This window comes from Giraffa tippelskirchi, chromosome 1 (assembly GCF_054371585.1).
Source record: "Giraffa tippelskirchi isolate mGirTip1 chromosome 1, T2T-mGirTip1v1.2.pri, whole genome shotgun sequence".
Lineage (NCBI taxonomy): Eukaryota > Metazoa > Chordata > Mammalia > Artiodactyla > Giraffidae > Giraffa > Giraffa tippelskirchi.
The window spans coordinates 191,999,537-192,026,272 of NC_137275.1; the positions used below are offsets into that span (position 1 = coordinate 191,999,537).

The window sequence follows — 26,736 nt, forward strand, 5'->3', positions numbered from 1 at the left end:
TGCAACGCTTTTAAAGGAATTTTCACAAAAATGGTCTTGTCCTTCTTCAATATATTTTCACGTGCTTGCCAGAATGAGTATTTTGCAACTGAAACCCTATCATGTCACACTCCTTTTGAAAATTCATCAGTGGCTAGCTACCAATTGCATTTAGAATGAAATACAGACTTCTACAAGGCCATGATCAATATATTCCCTCATTTGCTAGCCCATCTTTTTTCTCAATACTCTACCCCTTCATCACTGAGCTCCAGTAATATCCATCTTCTTTCAGTTCCTTGGTTGTATCAAGTTCTTTCTTATCTCAGAGACTTGAGCCAAGCTGTTTGCTCTGCCTGGAATGCTTCTCGGAATTTTTTTTCCCTTTCATCCCCCAGCTTTCAGTGTAAATAACATGTCTATAGTTAGGCCTTCACTGATCATCCAACCTGAAATATGTTTTCCCTTATCTCTTCACCCCATTGATTCCTTTTTTTAGCACTTTTAAAAATGATTTTTGGTTGTTTACCAACTGTCTATCTCTCCATCCTTGACTGAGTCTGTGAAAACAGGATCAGGTGTACATGTCCAATACCCAGTACACTGAACATCCTCGGTGTTTACTGACTGAATGATGTGACCACTGTCAACTTTCTAACCTTGTCTGTCATCATTGTCTCCTTCAAATATTAAGGCCCAGCCATACTGAACTACTTGGGAGTTTCCCTACTCTGTCTTGCTTTCCTGTCCTGGGCTTTTGAGCTTACTACCTTCTTTGCTACCAATGTTTTGATTTTTTTTTTACAGCCTTATTGAGATAAAATTGACATATAACTGTTTAAGCTGTACAATGTGATGACTTGTTGCACACATATTGCAAAATGATTACCTCAGTAAGATTAGTTAACACATTTAACATATCCTTCACCTCACCTAATTATCATTCGTTTTTTTGATGAGAACATTTAAGATCTACTCTTATAGCTATTTTCAAGTATTCAGTTCAGTTCAGTTGCTCAGTCATGTCCGACTCTTTGCAACCCCACAACTGCAGCATGTCAGGCCTCCCTGTCCATCATAAACTCCCCAAGTTTACTCAAACTCATGTCCATTGAGTCAGTGATGCCATCCAACTGTCTCATCCTCTGTTGTCCCCTTCTCCTCCCATCCCTCAATCTTTCCCAGCATCAGGGTCTTTTCAAATGAGTCAGTTCTTCGCATCAGGTGGCCAAAGTATTGGAGTTTCAGCTTCAGCGTCAGTCCTTCCAATGAATATTCAGGACTGATTTCCTTTAGGATGGACTGGTTGGATCTCCTTGCTGTCCAAGGGACTCTCAAGAGTCTTCTCCAACACCACAGTTCAAAAGCATCAATGCTTCGGCGCTCAGCTTTCTTTATAGTCCAACTCTCACATCCATACATGACCACTGGAAAAACCACAGCTTTGACTAGATGGACCTTTGTTGGCAAAGTAATGTCTCTTCTTTTTAATATGCTGTCTACAATACAATATTTTAAACTATAGTCATCATGCTGTACACTAGATCCCTAGAACTTATTCCTCTATAACTGGAAGTTGGTACCCTTTAACCAATATCTCATTTCCCCTAGCCCCCAGGGCCTGGCAAACACCAATATACTTTCTGTTTCTGAGTCTGACTTTTCCGGATTCTGCATGTCAGTGAGATACTACAGTGTTTATTTCTTTTTGACCAGGCCACACAGCTTACAGGATCTCAGTTCCGTGATCAGAGATTGAGCCCAGGCCATGGCAGTGAAAGTTTGGTTCCTAACCACTAAGCCCTCAGGGACTCCCAGACACTAGAGTATTTTTCTTTCTCTGATTTATTTCACTTAGCATAATTCCCTCAGTGTTCCTCCACATTATCCCAAATGGCAAAATTTCCTTCTTTATAGTTGAAGAGTATTTTGATTGTTAAGTAAGGTTTCCTGGAGGAGATAGGACTGGTGCTGAGTCCAGAAGCATGATTTGAGTTTGAACTGATCAAGGGAGGATATGCCATCCTGGAAGTCTGAGAAAGACCAAAAGGGCCAGAGATTAGTCAACTTTTCATTCCACAACGTCAAGGCCTGTGCTATGTCAAGGATAAAGATAAATAAGACATAATGATCACAAGCCAGAAATCTGGAATAATGCTCTTGCCTTTACATTTCACAGGCTGATGATCCCTGTATTCATTTAAACATAACCTCAGAGAGGTTTCTTCTGACCTTGTCTCCATTTAAAATTGCATCCACCCGGGTGGTTTCAGTCTTGGCTGCCCACTTTTATCACCTTCTTTATACTCACCAAAACTTGCAATAATCTTATTTGTTGTCTACTAATTACTTGCTTTTGTCTGTTTCTGTCTCAACCAATAGAATATAAACTCCTTGAGGGCAGAACCCAGTCATTTCTGTCTCATTCACTGTTGTATCCTTGGCATTAAGCACAGGGCCTGCCATATAGCAGGTACTCAATAAATATTTGTTGAATGAGTGAATGACTTTCTAAAAATATAAATAAAAATTTTATTATTTGCTCAGTGTGGGAAATATCTAAATCACAGAATTGAGGAAAATCAAATTTGTTTTATGTCAAAGATCAACAAAAGTTGTGTTTATAAAATGAGCAATTTTAAATTAGAAGCCAATGTATAATGTTTGTCTTTCAGAGAAGCCCTGGATATATAATAATTTTTAGCTACTTTTTCTTTTATTAACAATGGGCAAAATAATTTTATCTTTTTTTAATGCTATTTTTAAAGAAATGACAGAGGTAAGAAAATATCCTATACTCTTGAAAATATTGTTAGCATGGTCTTATTTAGTTGCTAAGTCATATCTGACTCTTTTGCACCCTCATGGCCTGTATCCCACCAGGCTCCTCTGTCCATGGGATTTCCCAAGCAAGAATACTGGAGTGGATTGCCATTTCCTCCTCCATGAATGTCTCTTTCTTAGGAGCACCTTAGAGGCTGAGAGAAAGATGTAAACAAATAGTTTCAGTAGAGCATATATATACAGATGGCTGTGGGCACATTAGACTAGGAACAGCATGGTGATTACAAGCAGTCACACCAAAGTGGGATGGCCAAGGTTCAACTTCAGGTTCTACCAGTCACTCACTGGGTAACCTTTAAAACTGTTCACCTCACATTAGGACTTGAACCCATTTACCAGGGCTCAAACATGGCCAGACCCCACAGTCTTCCTACCAATATCACATACCTGATTTCAGGACTTAATGAAGCTAATCGCATAAAGAATTATGAGCGAAAAAGTGATAGGTAAGAAGTGGATTTATTTAGAGAGAGAAACACACTCTACAGACAGAGGGTAGACCATTTCAAAATGTGAGACTGGCCTCAAAATATGATGTGGTTAGCTTTTACAGTCTGGGTAATTTCATAGGCTAATGAGCAGGTGGATTATCCCAACTGTTTTAGGGAAGGGGCAAAGATTTCCAGGAATTGGTCCACCACCCACTTTTTGGTCTTTAATGGTCAGACTTAAAGTTTCATGGCACCTATGGGAGTGTCATTTAGCTTGCAGATATGTTACAATGAATGTATACTGAGGCTCAATGCTTAGTGGAACTTGCTGCTGCTGCTGCTAAGTCGCTTCAGTCGTGTCCGACTCTGTGCGACCCCATAGACGGCAGCCCACCAGGCTCCCCCGTCTCTGGGATTCTCCAGGCAAGAACACTGGAGTGGGTTGCCATTTCCTTCTCCAGTGCATGAAAGTGAAAAGTGAAAGTGAAGTCGCTCGTCATGTCCGACTCTTAGCGACCCTATGGACTGTAGCCTACCAGGCTCCTCCATCCATGGGATTTTCCAGGCAAGAGTACTGGAGTGGGGTGCCATTGCCTTCTCCGAGTGGAACTTGACTCATCCACTATGTTGGACCCATTTGGTTCTAGTCAGTTTATTTCATGTCCTTGGGCTACATCATTCTTTTAAAGTTTGTGCCTTGCCCCCCCTCTCTCCTGTTTCACCTTGAGTAATTTTCTTAACATCCCTAAGCCTTGGATATTTCTCTGTGCGTTAGTTGCTCACTTAGTCAGATCTGATTCACTGTGACCCCATGGATGGTAGCCCGCCAGGCTCCTCTGTCCACGGGATTTTCCAGGCAAGAATACTGGAGTGGGTTTCCATTCCCTTCTCCAGAGGATCTTCCCAACCCAGGAATCGAACCCAGGTCTCCCACATTGCAGGAAGATTCTTTACTGTCTGAGCCACCAGGGAAGCCCAAGATATTTCTAGTAATGATCATGTCACAGATTTTTGTCAGAATTAAGTGAGATTTAGCACATGTGGAGAGCCTGTCACATACTGATGCATAGCAAATCTTAGCTGTTGTTTTTTTTTTTTTTTTTTTTATAAATTTATTTATTTTAGTTGGGGGCCAATCACTTCACAACATTGCAATAGTTTTTGCCATACATTGACATGAATCAGCCATGGGTTTACATGTGTTCCCCCTCCTGGACCCCCCACCCACCTCCCTCCCCATCCCATCCTTCTGGGTCATCCCATTGCCCCGGCCCTGAGCCCTTGTCTCATGCATCGAACATGGAATGGTGTTCTGTTTCACATATGATAATATACATGTTTCAATGCTATTCTCCCATTAGCTGTTGTTTTTAAAGGAAGATTGTGCTTCCTTAGAAGCACCATTTAAGACTTACATGTATTAATATATGCAAAATGAAACAAAATGGTGGCCTCCTTAAAAAAGTCATTCTAGGGAGTTCCTTGGTGGCCTAGTGATTAAGATTCTGGGCTTTCACTGAATGGTCCAGGTTCAATCTCTGACCAGGGAAACAATTTCCCAAAAGCCGTGCAGTTCAGTTCAGTCGTGTCTGACTCTTTGCATCCCCATGGACTGCAGCATGCCAGGCTTCCCTGCCCATCACCAACTCCCGGAGCTTACTCAAACTCATGTCCATTGAGTCAGTGATGCCATCCAACCATCTCATCCTCTGTCGTCCCCTTCTCCTCCCACCTTCAATCTTTCCCAGCATCACAGTCTTTTCCAGTTCTTCACATCAGGTGGCCAAAGTATTGGAGTTTCAGCTTCAGCGTCAATCCTTCTAATGAATATTCAGGACTGATTTCATTTAGGATTGACTGCTTTGATCTGCTTGCAGTCCAAGGGACTCTCAAGAGTCCTCTCCAACACCACAGTTCAAAAGCATCAATTCTTCGGCACTCAGCTTCTTTATAGTCCAACTCTCACATCCATACATGACTACTGGAAAAGCCAGTAGTCATGTAGTCATGACTAGACGGACCTTTGTTGGCAAAGTAATGTCTCTGATTTTAAATATGCTACCTAGGTTGGTCATAGCTTTTCTTTCAAGGAGCAAGCATCTTTTAATTTCATGGCTGCAGTGCCATGCAGTGCGGCCAAAAAAAAAAAAAGTTATTCTGTAAAGTCAGAATTAACTTTTTTTTTTTAAAGCAAAAACCCTCCCTCTCATTTATTTCCACATCTTTTCTCTTTCTAAGAAAGGTAATAGATTCTTTAGAGGAGCCCTGGCTAGAGAGTACTAGGTGATACCATAGATACTAGAGGTAAATGTCCTGTTTTCTTTGCCACCAGAGGGCACCAGTCAGTCAAGTCAATCTCTACCTGTCATGAAACTAAGAAAGCTCTAGGAAGCTGTTTCTGCCATTCATTCTTTGTGCTGTAAAGTAGCCAAACATTATAGCAGCTTGAATATGGTTATGTATAGCTGACAACGGAGAAGGCAATGGCACCCCACTCCAGTACTCTTTTGCCTGGAAAATCCCATGGATGGAGGAGCCTGGAAGGCTTCAGTCCATAGGGTCGCTAAGAGTCGGACACGACTGAGCTACTTCACTTTCGCTTTTCCCTTTCATGCACTGGAGAAGGAAATGGCAACCCACTCCAGTGTTCTTGCCTGGAGAATCCCAGGGATGGCAGAGCCTGGTGGGCTGCCGTCTATGGGGTCGCACAGAGTCGGACACGACTGAAGCGACTTAGCAGCAGCAGCAGCATAGCTGACAAAAGAAGAGAAGTGAAAGGCAAAGGAGAAAACAAAAGATATACCCATTTGAATGCAGAGTTCCAAAGAATAGCAAGGAGAGATAAGAAAGCCTTCCTCAGTGATCAATGCAAAGAAATAGAGGAAAACAATAGAATGGGAAAGACTAGAGATCTCTTCAAGAAAATTAGAGATACTAAGGGAATATTTCATGCAAAGATGGGCACAATAAAGGACAGAAATGCTATGGACCTAACAGAAGCAGAAGATATTAAGAAGAGGTGGCAATAATACGCAGAAGAACTATACAAAAGAAGATCTTCATGACCTAGATAACCATGATGGTGTGACCACTCATCTAGAGCCAGACATCCTGGAGTGTAAAGTCAAGTGGGCCTTAGGAAGCATCACTATGAACAAAGCTAGTGGAGGTGATGGAATTCCAATTGAGCTATTTCAAATCCTAAAAGATGATGCTGTTAAAGTGCTGCACTCAATATGCTAGCAAATTTGGAGAACTCAGCAGTGGTCACAGGACCGGAAAATCAGTTTTCATTCCAATACCAAAGAGAGGCAATGACAAAGAATATTCAAACTACTGCACAATTGCACTCATTTCACATGCTAGCAAAATAATGCTCAAAATTCTCCAAGCTAGGCTTCAACAGTATGTGAACCGTGAACTTCCAGATGTTCAGCTGGATTTGGAAAAGGCAGAGGAACCAGAGATCAAATTGCCAACATCCGTTGGATCATCGAAAAAACAAGAGAAACATCTAGTTCTGCTTTATTGACTAGGCCAAAGCTTTTGACTGTGTGGATCACAACAAACTGTGGAAAATTCTTCAAGAGATGGGAATATCAGACCACCTTACCTCCCTCCTGAGAAATCTGTATGCAGGTCAAGAAGAAACAGTTAGAACCAGACAAGGCACAACAGACTGGTTCCAAATCAGGAAAGGAGTACATCAAGGCTGTATATTGTCACCCTGCTTATTTAACTTCTATGCAGAGTACATCATGTGAAATGCTGGGCTGGATGAAGCACAAGCTGGAATCAAGATTGCCGGGAGAAATATCAATAACCTCAGATAAGCAGATGACACTACTCTTATGGCAGAAAGAAAAGAACCTCTTGATGAAAGTGAAAGAGGAGAGTGAAAAAGCTGGCTTAAAACTCAACATTCAGAAAACTAAGATCATGGCATCTGGTCCCATCACTTCATGGCAAATAGATGGGGAAACAATGGAAACAGTGACACATTTTATTTTCTTGGGCTCCAAAATCACTGCAGATGGTGACTGCACCCATGAAATTAAAAGATGCTTGCTCCTTGGAAGAAAAACGATGGCAAACCTAAACAGCATATTAAAAAGCAGAGACGTTACTTTGCCAACAAAGGTCCGTCTAGTCAAAGCCATGGTTTTTCCAGTAGTCATGTATGGATGTGAGAGTTTGACCATAAAGAAGGCTGAGCACCAAAGAATTGATATTTTTGAACTGTGGTGTTGGAGAAGACTCTTGAGAGTCCCTTGGACTGCAAGGAGATCAAAGCAGTCAATCCTAAAAGAAATCAGTACTTTAATTTGGGAAGGACTGATGCTGAAGCTGAAACTCCAATACTTTGGCCACCTGATGAGAAGAACTCATTCGTTGGAAAAGACCCTGATTCTGGGAAGGATTGAGGGTGGGAAGAGAAGGGATGACAGAGGATGAGATGGTTGGATGGCATTACTGACTCGATGAACATGAATTTGAACAAGCTCTAGGAGTTGGTAAGAGACAGGGAAACCTGGCATGCTGCAGTTCATGGGGTCGCAAAGAGTCAGACATGACTGAGGGACTGAACTGATATGGATATGAGCAAGACCTGTTGTCCTTACAGAACATGGCACCTACTATGTGTCTGAGAGACCCTATTAGACTAGAGAGGTGGAGGGTGAGGCTTAATTTGTGATTAATTGTTGTTGTTGTTGTTACTGATTATCTTCCTGCCATTGGCTGTGGGCCCTTGAGAATAACTACTTAGTATCTATTTTGTGTTAGAGAGTGTCCTAGTTGCTGAGGATCCAGGGATGAATAAGACACAGTTGCAACCTGCTAATAAACTATGTCTCACCTGCTAAGATAAAAAGGCATGATACAAGTCCTGTGGAATTTGACTTCCTCTGACCTGAGGATGGAGTCTTTAGACAGCTCTTTAAGACACTAGGCTGTGAACTTCCTTGATAGGTATATGTTTATTAGTCACCCATCTTAGGGTCATGGCATTGTGAATACTTAGTATGAGTTTGTGAGTTGATTTGAGTCCAGGGAGCAGCATTTGGTCTGGGTGCCAGGTGTATGTTCCAGTGACTTAAGACTAGGGATCTGCCATCTTCTGGGTCAGGGTGGGGCTGTGACGAGTTTATGTGGGTGAAATGCTTTGAAGATGAACTTTCTGCCTATTTGTCTACTCATAGCCTTGCTATTAAAAGTGTCAACATCATCACTGACATTTCCAGGTCAGCAATCTTCTTGTCCTTAAATTGAGTGGGGGGAGGAGGAGAAGTCAGAATCAGTGATACTCCATCCTTTGGGAAGGAGGGGCTACACTGACTAAGATGCGCTCTAATGCCAGTGAAGTTTGGTCTCAAGACCAAGAGAATAGAGTTGGGAGCTAAGGAATGATTATTTAAAATATTGAGGCTTTGTGTCTGAGAAAAAAATAACACCAACAACAAAATGAAGGGGCTCTTTCCTTATGGATAGTGCATAGCGACTTCCTTCATAAGAGGACAGAAACGAAGTAAAAAGAGTAACTTTACAGTGGAGAAACCTGACACACTAGGTCAGCCAGGTGATTGAGGTCAATATCAGCATATCAACACAGTCATGTTGATATTATGTGCTCTTGATATGATGTGATGAAAATATTTTTCTCCTGGGATCTCTTCCCCTGTGGGAATGCTCAGTTGCTCAGTCATGTCTGACTCTTTGCGACCCCATGGACTGTAGCCAGCCAGGATCTATGGGATTTTCCAGGCAAGAATACTGGGGTAGGTTGCTATTTCCTCCTCCAGGGGATCTTCCTGACCCAGGGATTGAACCAGCATCTCCTGCATTGGCAGGCAGATTAGGATTCTTTACCACTGAGCCACCTGGGAAGCCCCAGGATCTCTCCCCAAACTCCAGTTTAATCATGAGAAAAACACCACAAATTCTAGCTGAGGGATATTCTAAAGTATACTTGACCAGTATGTTCAAAACTTTCAAAGTCATCAAAAATAAGGAAAGTCTGAGAACCTTTCCTAGTCAAGAGGAGCCTTAATAAAATATGAAAACTAAATATAGTTTCTAGGATGGGATCCTGGAACAGAATAGGGACATTAGGTAAAATCTAAGAAAATGTGAGTAACTAAGATTTTAGTTAACAATATCAACATTGGTTCATTAATTGTAATAAATGTACTACACTAATGTAGGATGTTAATAAGGGGAAATTGGATGCCAGGTATATGGAAATTATCCGTACTATTTTCTGTTTTTTTTTTTTTAAGTCTATTAAAAAATGGAGGGGGAATATAACTATGCTTAAAAAAATTTTTCTTTTTCTTATTTTAAAGTTCCTATTTATGGAGAATTTACCATATGCTGGTCATTGTGCTAAACTCTGTACATGGATGATTTCATTTAATTTTTATAATTGTTTATATATTAGGCATAATTAACCTCTTTTACAGAAGCTGATGAAAAAGGAAGAGGTAATATAATATAAATGGTGGAGCCAGGATTGGAACCAGGGATGTTTCTGATCCCAGAATTCAAAGTGTGTGGAACTCACAGTATCCTGGCTTTTCTAGGAAATGTTCAGTTTTCATAGGACAGGCCTTCCAAAGAGAAACAGGGCCTAAATTATGGGGATTGCAGACCATTTCCACATCTCACTTCAGTCATTATTATTTTTAAAAAACCCCAGTTCTAAGATCTGTGGGGGGATCAAAGTTCAACCAAGTACCTCATTTTACAAATGGGTAAATGGAGGATAGCCACAGCATTTGTCCCAAATCACACAGAAAAGGGCCAGGAACCCAGGTTCAGTCTGTATGATTATTTCTCTTTTTATTTCCCACAACTTCCTCTTTGTAGTTAAGAAGGGAAGTAGAAACTGACCTATCTGCTTTCCCCATTTCTCGGATGGGAAACTGCACTTCAACCCCCTAAGTTGGTAACACGCTGCTCTCCAGGGACACAATGGCATGAGGACTGGACCTTCAGAAATGTCAGGACGTTTGTTCCCACCGACAAAACCCGCACTGTCAAGCATCCTTGTCAAGTACCTACTGAGTGCTGGGACGACAGACCGTGTGTCATGGCGGGGTGGGGAGGGGACGATAGGCCTGCAGAGGATCAGGGCTCTTAGGAGGACAACTGCGGGAGGCCTGAGGATACAAGTAGAGGGAAGAGGGCGATGACAGCTCTAGGACAGAGGTCCCTTCCCGAGCGCGCCTTTGGAAACGTAGCTTCAAGCCGCACAACCGTCATTTTGGGGCCAAGGGCATCCCCAGGGGCCACCCTCAAACCCCGGCCCCACTGCCCTTTGGCCCTTTAAGGGCGGGGGACGCGCGCCGGCGTCACAAAGCGCCGCCACCTGGCGGGGCGGCGGAGAGGAGGCGGGGAAATGGGAGGAGGAGGAGGAGGGCGGGGGGAGAGGGAGAGGAGGGCGGGGGGAGAGGGAGAGGAGGGCGGGGGGAGAGGGAGAGGAGGGCGGGGGGAGAGGGAGAGGAGGGCGGGGGGAGAGGGAGAGGAGGGCGGGGGGAGAGGGAGAGGAGGGCGGGGGGAGAGGGAGGGGCGCGCGCAGGCGCGTCGCGTTGGGTCGCTCGCCGCCTAGAGCCGCCCTCCCTCCCGACGCGCGCCCCTCCTCCCTTCTTCTTCTCGGCTTCGTCGCTCCCGCGGCGCGAGGCGCTCTGGCTCTTCTCCTCCTCCTCCTCCGCCGTCGCCCCTCCCCCCGCGCAGCCGCCGCCGCCGCCGCAACCGCGAGACCCCCGCGTGTCGCGCTTCCCCCGCCCTTCGGCCCCGCGCGCCCTTCGGCCCCGGCGGCCCCCGAGGAGAACAAGAGAGCGAGCGAGCGCGGCGCTCCCGGGCCGACTCGGCCCGGTCTCCTCACCGTCGCCGGCCCTTCGCCGTCTTCCTCCGCTTTCACCTCTTCTCCCCCCCCCCAACCAAGTTGAGGCCCCCTCCGGGGGGGGGAGGCCCGAGACCCGGAGCGAATTTCTTTAACTCTCTCCACCCCTCCCCCCACCCCGGCCCGAGTGTGAGGAGAAGGGCCCGGCCCGGCCCGCGTCGTGTGTGAGGAGGAACCGGGCCGGCCCACGGGCCGTGTGGGGCCTGGTCCGGGCCGCCGGGTGTGTGAAGACAGGGGCCCGGAGCGGCCCGGCAGAGGGCGAGCGGAGGGGAGGGGCCTGGTCCGGCCCGGCTGGTGCGTGAGGACTGGGGCCCCGGCCCGGCGCCGCCGCCGCCGCGATGGCCCAGCAGCAGATGACCAGTTCGCAGAAGGCCTTGATGCTCGAGCTGAAATCCCTGCAGGAGGAACCGGTGGAGGGCTTCCGGATCACCCTGGTGGATGAATCCGACCTCTACAACTGGGAGGTTGCCATCTTCGGACCCCCTAACACGCTCTACGAAGGCGGCTACTTCAAGGTACCCTCACCCCCTCTCAGACCAGGCTTCCCCTGGCGGAGGCCGCGGTTTTCGGCTGTTTTCCCGGCCGAGAGTGGGAGCGCGGGGGAGCGGAGGGGCTCCTCACCTCGGCAGCCCCCTCCCCCCATCCGTGGAGGCAGGAAGGCCTCGCTTGCTCACCCGGTGCCTTTTCTTTGTCATGGGGGCGGGGGCGGGAGGCCAGCCTGCACCGGGAAATAGGGAAGCCTCTGTGGCTGGGGTAGTGGCTACCGGAGGAGGAGGGGGAAGGTCTTTGTTTTGTTTCCCCCGCCGAGGGTGTACGGAAAGAAAGGTGGTCTGTCCCCCACGTCCTCCCATCAGAACCATCTCTGCGCCGGCTGGAACTACCCCAGAGGGCAGAGTGACCTGCACTTATGGGATTGGACCTTTTTTGGGGGTGTGGGGGGTGGGGTAGGAGGGTGGGGGAGGGGTATCGGCCTGTCATTCCAGAGGCTGCCTACTGACCTGACATTTTGGAGATTTGAGGGCTTCTTGTATATAGTGGTGGTTCCAACTTCGCATTCCAGTGGGTGGTAATGGAGAATAGGACCCTAGGGGTGGTAAACAAGGGCGCCTGCGTTTTCTTGCCATCAGCCACTTGAGGGAACTCGAATTTAGCCCTCTTTCTGTCCTCATTTTCTATTTACTTCAGTGCTGTTTCAAAATGCCCTTTGTCCTCACCCTGCCACCAACTTTACTGCACTCACCCCCTCCTTCCCCGGCCTCCTGTGTAGGAATACCCACTGAGGGAAGAACATGTTACGTAGGGAGATTGATACTTTCCCACTTTAGGGAGACAAAATTGAAACCTTTTGCTCAGATGGCTCACTCGAGCAAACGCGGGTGGGGAGCGGTGGTCTCACAGGTGAAAAGTGTCATCTGCGGTGGGATGGTTTCACCAAGTAGGACCGCTCCTTAGCGACCGTAGATATTCTATTGTTTTCCAGGATGTTAGAACAGTGGTTTTTATCATTCTTGAATCCAGTAGTTTTTTTCAATTCCCAAATAGGTAGTTGGAGATATTGAGGGTCTTTTGTTTTTGTTTTTATTTAACCATTTTTTAAGGGGAAAATCACAGATTTTCGAAGTTTTAAATGGGGGACTGAAAGGAAATGAGTGCTTAGGAATTCTTTTAAGTTTTTTTGTTTATTTCCAAAATTAAGTGAAATAGGTCTGTGAGTCAGTCTTAGTTTGTTTTGAAGGGAGGGACTATCTTGGCATAAGTTTTAAATGAGTATCTTAGTCATGTAGTTACGTGTATTTTTAAGGACTGCCCAATTACTTTAGTTTATACTCTTCTAAAGGTAGAAGCCTCAGTTTCAGGCTTGAAATTGGGTCTATTTTGTAGAAAATGTGAAAAATTGTTTGGGGAATGTTTACTATTCATGTCTGTGATAGTCACTTAATACCTGGTTAAAAGCATGAATTTAGTATTTAGAATACTGTATATACCAACCATACACTGTACTCTTCAGAGGAAAATACTTGCAAAACCTACTGGCTAATTTTAGTGAAATGAAGTTTGATTTCCAAAAAGTATCATTATTTGGGACAGTCGCTTGTCAGGATAAATGGTTATTAGCGAGAATTATCTTACTCCTACACAGTGCATTAAAAACAAACAACAACAAACAAAGGACATAATGGGTTTAAAAGGGTAATAGTTTTGCTTAGGTAATTGAGAACGGAGTGTGGTGAACCCTCTCAGTTTGGCATAGGTAATATGGAAGGAGGATTCCTGGAAGCGCACACTGATTTAAATTAACTGCTTTTTAAATTCAGTCTTATTTAAAAAAGATCTCGTTTTGTTGTATGTTTTAGATATATTTTTTTTTACTTTTGTGACATGTAAAAAATGTATGCAAATTCTTAAACAGATTTAGTGTTTTAGTCTTATGTGAGATTTTTGTTCAAGTTTGTTCTCTACTGCTTTTTTTCTTTATCACATGGCTTTTTATTCCAAAATCCTTCATTGGAAAAGGCAAATTTATGGTCATGAGCAGTTAACACTGGTGACAGGTTTAAAACCATTGTTTTTTATTTCACTGCTTTTGTGAAACAAGGCTTTTAGTGTGTCCACTACAGCTGCAGTTAAAAGTTGGCACAGATCTTTCTCTACTACTATTCTCCCTGATCAAATGGTGGTTCTTGAACATTTAATAAAATTTATTTTCAAGTGAAACTATTTTCTTTATGGTGTCTTATAGTTTCCAAAGGCAGTGGGCTGCTAGTCATTTGAAATTTTTCATAATTTAACTCATTTACCTTTTACATATTAATGGACTTCTAACTGATCTTATTCATCATGAAATAGTTGACCCTAATCTGTTTTAACTGTGGCATCTGTTGTTGTAGAGACTTGTGAGACCTGTATTTCACAGATTTGTTTTTTCAACTTATTTTTCAAATACCTTGAATCTGTATGATTCTTAGCTTGGGTTGGGGATCGAGAGGAATATAGATGTAAGATGGGCAAAAGTGGTTTCTTGTGTCTGATTTTCTGCATATTATAAACTCTTCTTTGGCCTCATTATCTTTTTGTCCAGTTTTTTTAATTAAAAAAATTTTTATTTTTATTATTATTATTTTTTGGCCGCCCTACATGGCATGTAGGATCTTAGTTCTCCCACCAGCGATCAAACCCTGGTAACCCTGCTTTGGAAGCCAGGAGCTTTATCTGCTGGACCTCCAGAGGAGTCCTTTGTCCAGTTTCTTGATCTCATTGATTCACAGAGTGAATTTCTTTGCTGCTTCAAATTTTTCCTCTGGAATCAATCATTGTAGAACAGAAAGTAGGAGATGACTTAGAATACCCAGAACACTTCTGATCTTAATTTTGCTAATGTGGAGTGAGTTGGAATTCTGTTATGTTACTGGAAGAGGAACTTGTTGATCATGTGAACAGTAGTAATGACTTTTAACAAGTTCACCCCTATTCTTTTAGAAACAACTATCTTTTCAAATAACTCCTGATAATGATCATAACTTAGTGTGGCTGCTTTTGTATAGGACCTTCTTGTAACTCCTTCATTATTTATATTAATACAAGATAGCAGTGAGTCTGGAGATCAGAAAGAGTGACTCTTTCATGATATGCATAACATTTAAGTTTAAGTGATACAGAATGCTTAAAGTGTTGCAGGTCTTGTAGTTTGTAGTTTTGATTTTATTCAGTAATGTATGGGAATGAAAGACAGGTGTGTTCCATTTTTGGATAACTCCCAACAGATAAAATTTAGGAAATATTTGTTATTATTTTCAGAGTTTTCCTTAATAGGATATTCTATATCAAATGTAACACTTCATTTTATATTAAAGAAACTCTTCAATAGTAATTGTTTAAGATAAAGGACATACATTATTTTCGTTTGTTCTGGAATCTGTTCTTCACGTGCCACCCCTCCCCGCCCCATAAAAACTATTTTATGACTGAAATTTTTAATATATAGTTGAAACAATTTTTCTAAGTAGCTTTGTCTTTTTGGCGTAGGAATCCTTTTGAGAACTTTATACATTTTCTTCAAAGACAATGAGAACACCCAAACTAGTTTGTATGTAGGAGGGTTAACTGAATCCCTGTTTTAAGGGATTTAGATCATCAGCTTTAAAAACAAAATTATGGAGAAGGAAATGGCAACCCACTCCAGTATTCTTGCCTGGAAAAGTCCATGGACAGAGGAGCCTGGTGGGCTGCAGTCCATGGGGTTACATGACTGAGCATGCATGCATGAGGGTGGAGGGAAATGGGTTGGTAGCAATAAACTGGTAGAACTAAAAAAAAAAAAAAAAAACCAAAATTAAACTCCTTTGATGTTGTAAAAAAAAATACTTTAAAAAAAATTATGATAAGTCTTTCAGTCAGTTAAAATTTTCTTAGTTTAAAATTTTTTCTCAGTCACTTTAAGAACACCTCTTAGGACTTCTAGTTGTACCCTTTTCTGGAAGCTGAACTTGTCTTGAGTGCTGGGTGAACTAAGGGAACATAGTAAGTGGAAACATGGTTAATGTCCATTGGTTTGGGACACTGAGTGCAATTTTAGTCCCCAGCCTGCATCCCTGGCAAATGCAGCATTCCAGTATTTCGTAGATTATACTTTTACCATATTAAGTTGATTCCAAGATGCATATTTTTCTAGTTTCACATCTCAAATTTGGAATGAGTCCAGGAAGTCTTAGAATTGCCATCAGCTAGGTGGCACTTGTGACCTAGCTGTGAGAGACCCTTCCATAGAAATCATCTGATAAAATTTTTTTAAATGCCAGCATCAGTGTCTTAAATTTGATCAATAAGAATTATTTCTTTTTGAATGAAGGATTTGTTTCCTTAGTACTTTTTTGCTGCATGTTGATTCCTCTTTTTCAGAGATTTGTGTTAGTAAACAATAATTATTGAACACACACCAAAGGCAAAGCACTATAGGAAGTGTCACTACCTTTCAGATAGTAAGGAAAAGTATTTGGACATTGATAACCTTAGAACTTTTATGAATAATCTTCATAGAAGTCTTTGTGCAGAAATGTGAAGGGTAGGTGTTACTGACAGAATGTAATGGTAATTAAAATAAAAGTTTTAAGGCCAATTAGTGCACTGGTCAACATAACCACAGTCTGTCATGATTAAATATTCTCCAATTTTAAAACTTAGTGTTAGTGGTCCTAGGCTAAGTAAGGTTCCAGAAGAATCTGTCTGTTGGAGACAGGTGAAATAAAAGGTTATCTAAGAAATTGGCCCACCTCTGCTAATATAGTTTGGGAAAATAACAGAAGAGTTATAAATTCAGGATTTAAGACAACAGAACTCCCATCTTGCTGAAAAGTCATATTTAAACTTTTAAATTCTTTCATGTTCCTGAAATTCTTTTGGACATTTCCTCATATACAGCTACATATATATCTGAATAAGACTAAGCTGAACCTCTCTGAAGGTGTTTTGTCAGCACAGAATTAATTCATTTCAGCTTCGTTCAGTGAGAAATTATTATTGAGTTTATGTTTATGTATGTTTAAATGAATTGATTCTGAAATTATGGGATGATAAATACTTAACTCAAGAGAAAATTTTAGTTTGGATTGCTAAGGTTTGATTTTACATAAATTTTCCTCCATATAAGAATTGGAATATTCAGGAAAAAAAAAGAATTGGCATATTCAGAATTGGGGATATGTATTTAACATAGAAGTGAATATCCACTTTAAGCACCTTTAGTTGATTTGTTTTAATAACAAATATAAATATGTTTTTGTTACAACACAGTAAATTACTGTTGTAAACTTGTTGGTAGGGTAATTTAAAACATGCAAAGCTCTGAATGTCATGTCTAATTGCAGATACATGCTACTATCCTTATTACAGTAATGTAGATGTTAGTAGCTAACGTTTATTGAGTACTTACTATGTGCCATGTTCTTCATATAGAATATTTCATACAATTCTCCTGTGAGGTGTGCTGCTATAGAGAAACAATCACAGAGCTTATTTAACTTGCTTGGGGTCCTCAGCTAGGAAGTTGTAATATCAAGATGGATTATCAGACTGCTTGATTCTAAAGCCTGTGTTATTCTCTTGGTGAGATCTTTTATCATTTTGGATGATGTTTGAAGATACAGAAATGGAGCTTTAAGAAAATAAAATTTATGGACGAGACTTCCCTGGTGGTCCAGTGGTTAAGACTCTACTTTCTCTGTAGGAGGTTGCAGATTCGATCCCAGGTTGGGGATCTAAGATCCCACATGCTGTATGGTGTAGTCAAAAAAGTAAATAAATAAATGAAATTTTTGGAGCATTTGAAAAGAAACTTTTTATTTTAAATTATACAAGTTGAAAGGTCACAAGGGTGATTTGCTCCTTCAAATTTCGGGGAGATTATTACGACTTCTGCTTATAAATCTTAAATTGACTAAAAGAATTGGATTTTGATGTTGTTCTTGGACTACTTGGATTAGAGAGTGACAAGTCATATTACAGAAGGATTTTTTTTTTTTTTTAGCAAATTGACTCCTTTGATAGCAACTTTTTCATTATGGGAAGGGTGGGATGGTGCTAGAGTTCAGAAATATAAATCTAAAAAAGCTACTTTTGGGATTAGAGATGATGGTAAACATCTTTGAAGTCATACTGGATCATAGAGGAAGTTAAATTTCTTAATACAGTGTTGCTTTATGCTTTTAAAATAATGCCAATACTTTTCCAACTATATTTAAACGTCATAGGAAACTTGAGCAGGGTAAAGTTGAGACTTTATTGTTTTTTTCAGTTGAGTTTTAACTGGTATTCCTTATCTCTATTACAGCATCTTTATTTTTTTTTTAATTATTGATATATGTAATAATTTGAATGAAGATTACACTGAGTGAAAAAGTTAATCTCAAAGGTTTCATGGTCCCACTTGTTTAACATTCTTAAAATGTCAGAAGTATAAAGATTAAAACAAACCATTGAGTGTGGAGGGGTGGAGGGGGAGGGAGGAGGGGTTAGAGATGTTTGGGTTATGGAAAGGAGGTGGATGTGACTATGAAGGAGGAGTATGAGATCTTTGTGGATGGAATAGTTCTATATCTTAATTGTGTTGGTAGTTACACAGATCTACACAGACCATAAATGATGCAGAACTGCACTCATATATTGTACCAGTGTCAAATTCCTAGTTCTAATATGGGACTATAATTATATAAGATGCAACCACTGGGGGAAATTTAGTGAAAAATAGATTTCTGTGTACTATTTTTGCAAATATATGTTGTGAATCTGTAACTATTCCAAAATAAGATGTTAAAAAATTAATCATCAGAGGAAGCCATATATTCATGCATTTTATAGCATCTTTAGATCATTGCCATAGTTTCAGTCTATGTGTATTTGGATTTTTCAGATTTCACAAAGAAAGTGAAGATGAAGTCCCTTGCTCGTGTCTGACTCTTTGAGACCCCATGGACTGTAGCCAACCAGTCTTCTCTGTCCAGGGGATTCTCCAGGCCAGAATACTGGAGTAGGTTTCCATTTCCTTCTCCAGAGGATCTTCCCGACCCAGGGATCGAACCTGGGTCTCCTGCATTGTAGGCAAATGCTTTACCATCTAAGCCACCAGGGAAGTCAGATTTCACAGTTATTTAGTTATCTGCTTTGCTATATTTGCTGCACGGACACCTGATGCTTAATTTGGGGGATAAATCCCTTGAAATAATTTGGATTATGTGACTCACTTAGTAGCACACATAGTAATTCAGATCGTAACATTGAATGTTTATTATCTCATTGAAAATAACCATTTATAAGATAATATTGGCAAAGTCACAAAAAGTTGGACAATATGTAGTGATTCTTTATAGAAGAGTGATTTAAAGCTTAAAATACAGATTTTTAAGTTTACTGGAAATCATACTTCATATATATATGGCAAAACAAAAAAGTTTCATTATTCAAAAAAATATCCTTCATATGATTTGAAACTTTTGAAATTGTTGGTAGAGGCACAGGTAAAATTTCTGTAATAATACTTCGTGTTCATATTTGATTTTTTTAAAAATGTTTTTAAAAAATTTATTTATTTTTGACTGTGCTGGCTCTTCATAGCTGTGTGGGCTTTTCTCTAGTTGTGGTGCACAAACTTCTTACTGTGGTGGTGTCTCTTGTTGAGCACATGCTCTAGGGCGCTCAGTCTTCAGGATTTGTGGCACACAGGCCCAGTAGTTGTGGATCCCAGGCCCTAGAGCATAACGCTGAACAGTTGTGGTACACAGATTTAGTTGCCCTGTGGCATGCAGGATCTTCCCAGATTGGTGATCGAGCCCATGTCCTGCATTGGCAAGCAGATTTTTTACCACTGAGCCATGAGGGAAGCTTCACATTTGTTTTTGACTAAAATATAGTATTACTCAGATTATTTTCCTCCTTTACCAAGTGTAATCTGAATCACCTTTGGATGTTAAAGAAAAGCAAGGTCCACAAGAAGCAAAGATTTGCCGCTGCTGCTGCTGCTAAGTCACTTCAGTCGTGTCAGACTCTGTGCGACCCCATAGACAGCAGCCCACCAGGGTCCGCCGTCCCTGGGATTCTCCAGGCAAGAACACTGGAGTGGGTTGCCATTTCCTTCTCCAATGCATGAAAGTGAAAGTGAAGTCTCTCAGTAGTGTCCGACTCTTAGCGACCCCATGGACTGCAGCCTACCAGGCTCCGCCGTCCATGGGAGTTTCCAGGCAAGAGTACTGGAGTGGGTTACCATTGCCTTCTCATGATTTGCCACCAATAAGGACAATAAGTTGTACAATAGATTCTGAGGGCAGTTCTCAAAAAAGAGTTTTGAACAGTGGCAGTCTAGCACTGTTGGAGTGGATATATAGCCAACCTTCTGAGGTGTTTGCTTTGAAGGGGACAAAGCTCATTTGAGTTCTGTGGTAGTTGAGTTTAAAACAAACAAAAAACCTTATTACTTAAGCCTCATCTTGGTCTTGTCACATAACTGCTCTTTCTCCCATTGGCTAAATAGGGAAAAGAACAATATAAGCTAACCCTTGTGGAAAACCTCAGCCCTAAAATTAAAAAAAAGAAGGAAAAAAACACCAACAAGGTCCTACTGGATAATATAGGGAACTAGTGAATGTACTGTAATAAGCCATAATGGAAAAGAATATGAAAAAGAATATATATGCATGTAACTGAGTCACTTTGCTGTGCAGCAAAAATTAACACAACATTGTAAATCAACTGTACTTCAATAAAACTTTAAGGGAAAAAATATATAGTAACTGTCCTCAGGGTTTTTACCCTAAGTTCTTTAGCTTTGTTAATTATATTTCAACATTTACTCTTAAGAATGAAGGAAAAATAGCTAGACAAAAAAAGAGAGGTCTTAAACTGAAGATATGGAAATTTTGTAGAATTTAGATTGTATCTAAGGAATCTTATGTTAAAAGGGTTTTAAGGGGAGTGCACTTCCTGAGTTTGGATTTGATGAGTCACCACTTTTTTTATGTAACCATTTTTTTTAAGTTTTTTTTTTTTATTGTTAAATTGTTGAATAAAAAAAAAAAAAAATTAAAAAAAATAAAAAAAAAAGAAAAAAAATTGTTGAATAAGTAATCTACAGAGAGTTTCCTTAAATAAAAGTGGTGTAAAACTGAAAGTGTAAGTGGTAAAACTGAAAAAGTTGAGGTCATGTATTATACTAAGAAAATAAGATATTTTTAGCTTAAAAATTTTTTTTTCTGTTGTGACCAAACCTAGTAGTGTGTGCGTCTAAATAAATTCTTAGGTTATGGGCTTCTTAAGAAATAACTGGATCTTACTTCAGTCTTTGAAATCCTTAGCATTTGGCATAGGACTTGAAAGAGTAATACTTAATCTTTTGGCAGAGGTCACATCTTTTGAGAATGACAGTTGTCCCCCCACCCAGTTCTCCAAGAAGTTTCAAGAAATAAGTGATACCTGAGTTTCTTCATAGATTTTAGGTGATTAGTGCCTTGTCTTGAATATAGTGGTAAGACTAGTGGCTCAGTATTTGGACTGCTTAGTTCCTCTAGTTGTGCTTTCCCTTTTTGGAGAACTTTGATTTAGTTTGGGTTTTGCTATCAGTGACATTTTGCTGTAGTTGCTAGGTTGCCTCAGTTAAATCTAATCTTCTTAGTGACTGAAGGTTAGCTAAAAATTAAGATTGAAATCTTATAGTAATATAGGAAATTAGGATCTTTGTAAAGGGCTCCTTTTATAATTTAAGTATTAGAAAACTTATTTAAGAGAGGTTAAGAATTTTGGAGCAGTGATCATGAGAGGCATTGGGAAAACTGGCTAGAAATAGCAACTTTGACTTTTGTAGTCCCGTGAAGATAAAGATTGCTTAACTTCATTTGGAAATCTACTGAATAAAGCAAAATAATTAAATCCAGTTGTTTTAGCCTTTTTATTTTTATTTTTTATTTTTTAGCCTTTTTAAAGAATATCTGAAGACATAAGATCTTTTATTATTTTTTTGGATCATTTAAAAATTTTATGTATTATTTACTTAGTATTTTTTATATTTGGCTGTGCTGGGTCTTTGTTGCTTTGCATGGGCTTTCTGTAATTGCAGTGATTGGGGACTACTCTTCATTGTGGTGCTCGGGCTTCTCATTGCGGTGGCTTCTCTTGTGGAGCACAGGCTCTAGGCACTCAGGCTCAGTAGCTGTGGTGCATGGGCTTAGTTGCCCCGTGGCATGTGGAATTTTCCCAGACCACGGATAGAACCCGTGTCCCCTGTATTGGCAGGCAGATAGATTCTCCACTGCGCCACCAGGGAAGATCTTTTAAAAGCAGACTAGAAGTGCATTTTAGAAGTGCAGAATTTCTTATACAGTAGAGGATTTTAAAATATTGATTGTAAATGTTATGAATATTTTAATGGTTCTTGATACATTAAAGGAGTCAGAATAATTAGAAAAGTACATTTTCATAGCTGTGCTTTGAAAATATGCTGCATGTGTGCAATTTGTTAAAGAATAATTTTGATGACTTTTAGCCAAATATGTATATGTCCTTCTTTTTCCTGTATCTATATCTATATACCTCAGTTCAGTTGCTCAGTCGTATCTGACTCTTTGTGACCCCATGTACTGCAGCATGCCAAGCTTCCCTGTCCATCACCAACTCCTGGAGCTTGCTCAAACTCATGTCCATCAAGTCAGTGATGCCATACAACCATCTCATCCTCTATCGTCCTCTTCTCCTCCTGCCTTCAATCTGTAGTCTACATGTAAAATTAACACATCTTGATCATTCTGTTTACATGAACACTTTAAAATAATTAATTTTTAACAAAGTGGAGTAGGGAGGGAGCTTTTGTTGTTCAGTTACCAAGTTGTGTCCAACTCTTTGCAACCTCGTGAGCTGCAGCACGCCAGGCCTCCTGTCCCTCACAATCTCCTGGAGTTTGCCCACATTCAGGTTAAATTTCTGTGTTGTGTCAATTGTAACAAACAAACTTTCCTTGGTTATTGTTCCAGCTACCAAGTATGTCCTAAAGATTTTTATGTCTATATTTTCTAATTAGCCCTCTCTTGAGTTTTTGCCTGGCTATTAACACATTTCCACCAGTATATCCTTTTACACTAAACACTAAGCTGAACTCTACCTTTCTCACTAATCCTCTTCTGTGTTCACTTTCCTGTATATTGGACATTGTCTACCCAGTGGCACAAGCCTACATGCTAGAAATCAGTTCAGATGGTCTCTGCTCCCTCTTTCCGCATATTCAATTATTTTTAGTATCTCGTGTCTCAGGTTTTTAGCCTCTAATCTTTACTTCTGCTCCCACCATATGAGTTCCCATTCAGTTGTCATGCCCCTGGACTGTGACAGTAGCCTCTTTACTCTGTTTTGTGCCTCTTCAATCTATAATGCCACCAGAATAACCTGTCTAAAGCTCTAACCTGACCTGTCCCCACCAAGGAAAAAAAAAAAGTTAGCTGTCCGTCTTCCATAAAGTTAAAAATTCCTTGTATGGCATATAAGACTCTTCATGATCTGGTTGTTCCTTACTTTTCTAACTGTGTTTTTTGTTCTTGCCCCATAGGTGGTCTTTTACAGTGCCATTTCTTAAGCTGTTACCTGTCTTTTTCATTTCTTCTCATGCCCTCTTTAGTCCTTGAACTCTAATTTATATCTTTAAGACCCAATTCGCTGTGAATGACCTCTTGGGTTCTCTCCTGTTAATTCCCACTTTTTCCAATTAGATTATTTTAAAGTAAATTCCTGACATGTCCTTTCACCCCTAAATACTGGAGTCCCTAAAAAATAAGGAACCTTTAAAAAAAAAATCATATTGTTGTTATACTTACTGAATAAGTAATAATTCCTTAATACCTGATATCCAGTGTTCATATTCTCCCAGTTGTGTCATATATACTTTTAAGTTCATTTGAATCAAGATCCCCAGTTGCTTTTGGTGATGTGCTTTTGGTAATTGATTTCTCTTCTTCCTTTAAAAAAAAAAACAACTTTATTGAGATACAACTTACATACAATACAATTCACCCATTTAAATGTACAATTCAATGACTTTTAGTCATTGTACAGCTGTTACCACAATTTTAGAACATTTTCACTCCAAAATGAAACCCCATATGCATCAGCATTCACTTCCCATTTCTCCCACACTCTAGGCAACTTGTCTACTTTCTGGGAATATAAATTTGCCTCTTCTGTAAATGTGTAAATTTGTACTTCATATAAATGTAATCATTTAATATGTGGCCTTTCACTTAGCATGTTGTTTTCAAAGTTCATATATGTTGTGACATGTATCAATACTTCATTCCTTTTCATTATTAAATAATCTTCCATTGTATGGACCTTTTATTTATCCATTCATCAGTTGATGAGCATTTGGGTTGTTTTCCACTATTTGGCAATTATAAATAATGCTGATATGAACATTTGTGGACAAGTTTCACTGTGGACATATGTTTTCATTTCTCTTGAGTATTTACCTAGGAATAGAATTACTAGGTCATCTGATAACTCTTGTGTGTAACTATTTGAGGAACTACTAGACTGTTTTCCAAAATACATTCCCAATAGTAGAAAGAGGGTTCTAGTTTCTCTGTATCTTCACAAACACTTATTCTCTCTCCAAAAATTATTTGTTGGCAATTGAATATATTTAACTGCTGAACTCCTGTCTTCAGTTTTAAGATTTTGAAACTGGACTGATGATAATTATATTTTATTCCAAACTAAAGATACTTTTATAGTACTAAAAGTAAAGGAAAGTTATGTTTCTAACTCTGGAGGTCACCATACATTTGTTACAAAGTAATTATGGTAAGCTCTGGCCCCAAATCTAGTTGTTGTTTAGTTGCTAAGTCCTTTTGGACTCTTTGTGACCACATGGACTGCAGCAGGCCAGGAGTTTGCTCAAACTCATGTCTGTAGATTCATGATGCCATCCGACCAACTCATCCTCTGTCACCCCTTCTCCTGCCCTCAGTCTTTCTTACCATCAGGGTCTTTTCCAGTGAATCAGCTCTTCGCATCAGGTGGCCAAAGTTTTGGAGCTTCAGCTTGAGCATCAATCCTTCCAATAGATATTCAGGATTGATTTCCTTTAGGATTGAATGATTTGTTCTCCTTGCTGTCCAAGGGAGTTTGAAGAGTCTTCTCCAGCACCACATCTAGTTAAGCTACTTAAGTTTTCCACATTATTTCTTAACCCACTTTAATTCATAAACCACTTCATGTAGGACCTTGTCATATCTCAGCTTCAACATGGAGCCACTTAAATTTAGTATAGTAGGTTTGCTGGGGAAAAATACTAAGTTCTTGATGGATTAATCTATCATGTAGGTGTTATATAGGAATATATATTTCCTAACATTAAAAGATATACTGTGCTCGAGTTAGTCGTTCAGTTGTGTCAAACTCTTTGCGACCTCGTGGACTGTAGCCCACCAAGTTCCTCTGTCCATGGAATTTTCCAGGTGAGGATACTGAACTGGGTTGCCATTGCCCTCTCCAGGGGATCTTCCCGACCCAGGAATCGAACCAGGGTCTCCTACATTGCAGGCGGATTCTTTACCAGCTGAACTACCAGGGAAGCCCAAAAGATCTAATGAGGGATATTTATTAAGGGTGTTGATTTAATAATTTTTCTTAAAATCAGTCTAGAAAAACAATTCAAGCAGTAAGAAAGTCTTGCCCCTGAAAATCACTTAACTGAATGTAATCCTCCAGAAATATTCCATTTATCTACAGACACATCTAAGCATTTTAAAACTATGAATGTAGTTAGACTACAAGTATTTTTCTGCATCTTTTTAAAAAAACTTTATCTTGGAGATCTTTCCATTATTAATATTTATGAATTATCTTATAATTTGTAACTGCTGTACAATATTCCAGTTGTTAAGGAAGTACTTTTTTTATTCCCCTATTGATGAAAAATCAATTATTTTCAGCTTTTTACTCTGATAAGTGAAGCTGAAAGGGACATTTTTTCATACGTCTACTTTTGTGAGTGCATTTGCTGGGTTAAAGGGTTTGTGTATTCAAATTTTACTAGATAGTCAAATTACCCTTCAAAAATATTAATTTATATTCTGTAGTGTAACATAGAGATTGTCAAATATGAAGTTTGCAGTCCTGGTAAATTGGCCTTTATGATGGTTGTTTCTTTTGATTGTGAATGAAATCTAATTTACTTTCACATCACTGGCCATTTGTAATACTTATGCAAGTTATCTATACTTGTCCTTTGCCCATTTTTCTTTTTTTTAAAATAGATAAAAGCTGTTTGTATAAAGGAAGTTAGTCATTGGTCAGATGTATTGCATGTTGCAAATATCTTTGTGTCATTTATTAATAATGTAATTAAAATAACGTGTTTAGAATTCTGTCCAAAGTTAAACATGGAGTCAAGCATAGAGAAAATTGTGTTGTAACTGTTATGACAGCAGAGAATTTATAGTTTAGAGTTAAGCTCTTTTAACTTGTCATGCTCTCTTAACTATTCATATCTTATGAACAAGCTCGATACTAATAATGTACAGGGTGATACAGAGGTGCCTGGGTTTTTCTGTGTAAGTGGCAATAACCATTTTTTTAAACTCAGTATTATCTCCAGTTATAAGTCAACATGTGCTCATGGTAGAAAGTTTTTAAAGTTCTTGAAACTGTGAAGAAAAAAGTCACTTATAATGATGCTATCCAGAAATACTTTAAAATATATTTCTTCTGAAATATACTATATTTCATCTAAAAAGTTGGATACTGTGTATCCATTTTTTAAAAGCAACATGTTTTGACCATTTCCTCAGCTAGTTTTTATTTAAAAAACTTTTTGTTGGACCTGGAGATTTGGTTTCTAAACAAGACTATGTTGAACACATTTTTATATCTATATTTGTGTTTTCCACATAAGTTTCCTAGTACTGGATATATTGGGTCGAAAGTTCTGGGTGCCTACATGTTATATTTAGAGAACATATTTTAACTAGTTTGGACAAGATAAAAGGCAACAGTAAAAATTGCCAATTTTCTAGGGGGCAAAGAAACCTTTTAAGAGGTGGCTATTATGTGTTT

At 39.9% G+C, this 26,736-nt stretch overlaps 1 protein-coding gene and 1 non-coding gene across 4 annotated transcripts in view; one reads left to right on the forward strand and one right to left on the reverse strand.

The window, feature by feature from the left end:
- The window catches only part of UBE2R2 (ubiquitin conjugating enzyme E2 R2), a 110,620-nt gene that overhangs the window by 3,780 nt on the left and 80,104 nt on the right, over positions 1 to 26,736 (forward strand). The window contains exon 1 of one of the 3 annotated variants that reach the window (XM_081519309.1): positions 11,068 to 11,672. The exons of the other annotated variants lie outside the window; for them this stretch is intronic. Within the exon in view, the coding sequence (XP_081375435.1) occupies positions 11,496 to 11,672 (177 nt within the window). The 5' untranslated portion in view covers positions 11,068 to 11,495. Of the gene's footprint in view, positions 1 to 11,067; positions 11,673 to 26,736 lie in introns of those variants that run through there. 3 annotated transcript variants of the gene reach the window in all.
- Positions 18,707 to 18,778, reverse strand: TRNAC-ACA (transfer RNA cysteine (anticodon ACA)). Its single transcript has one exon. It is a non-coding gene; the product is annotated as a tRNA-Cys (tRNA).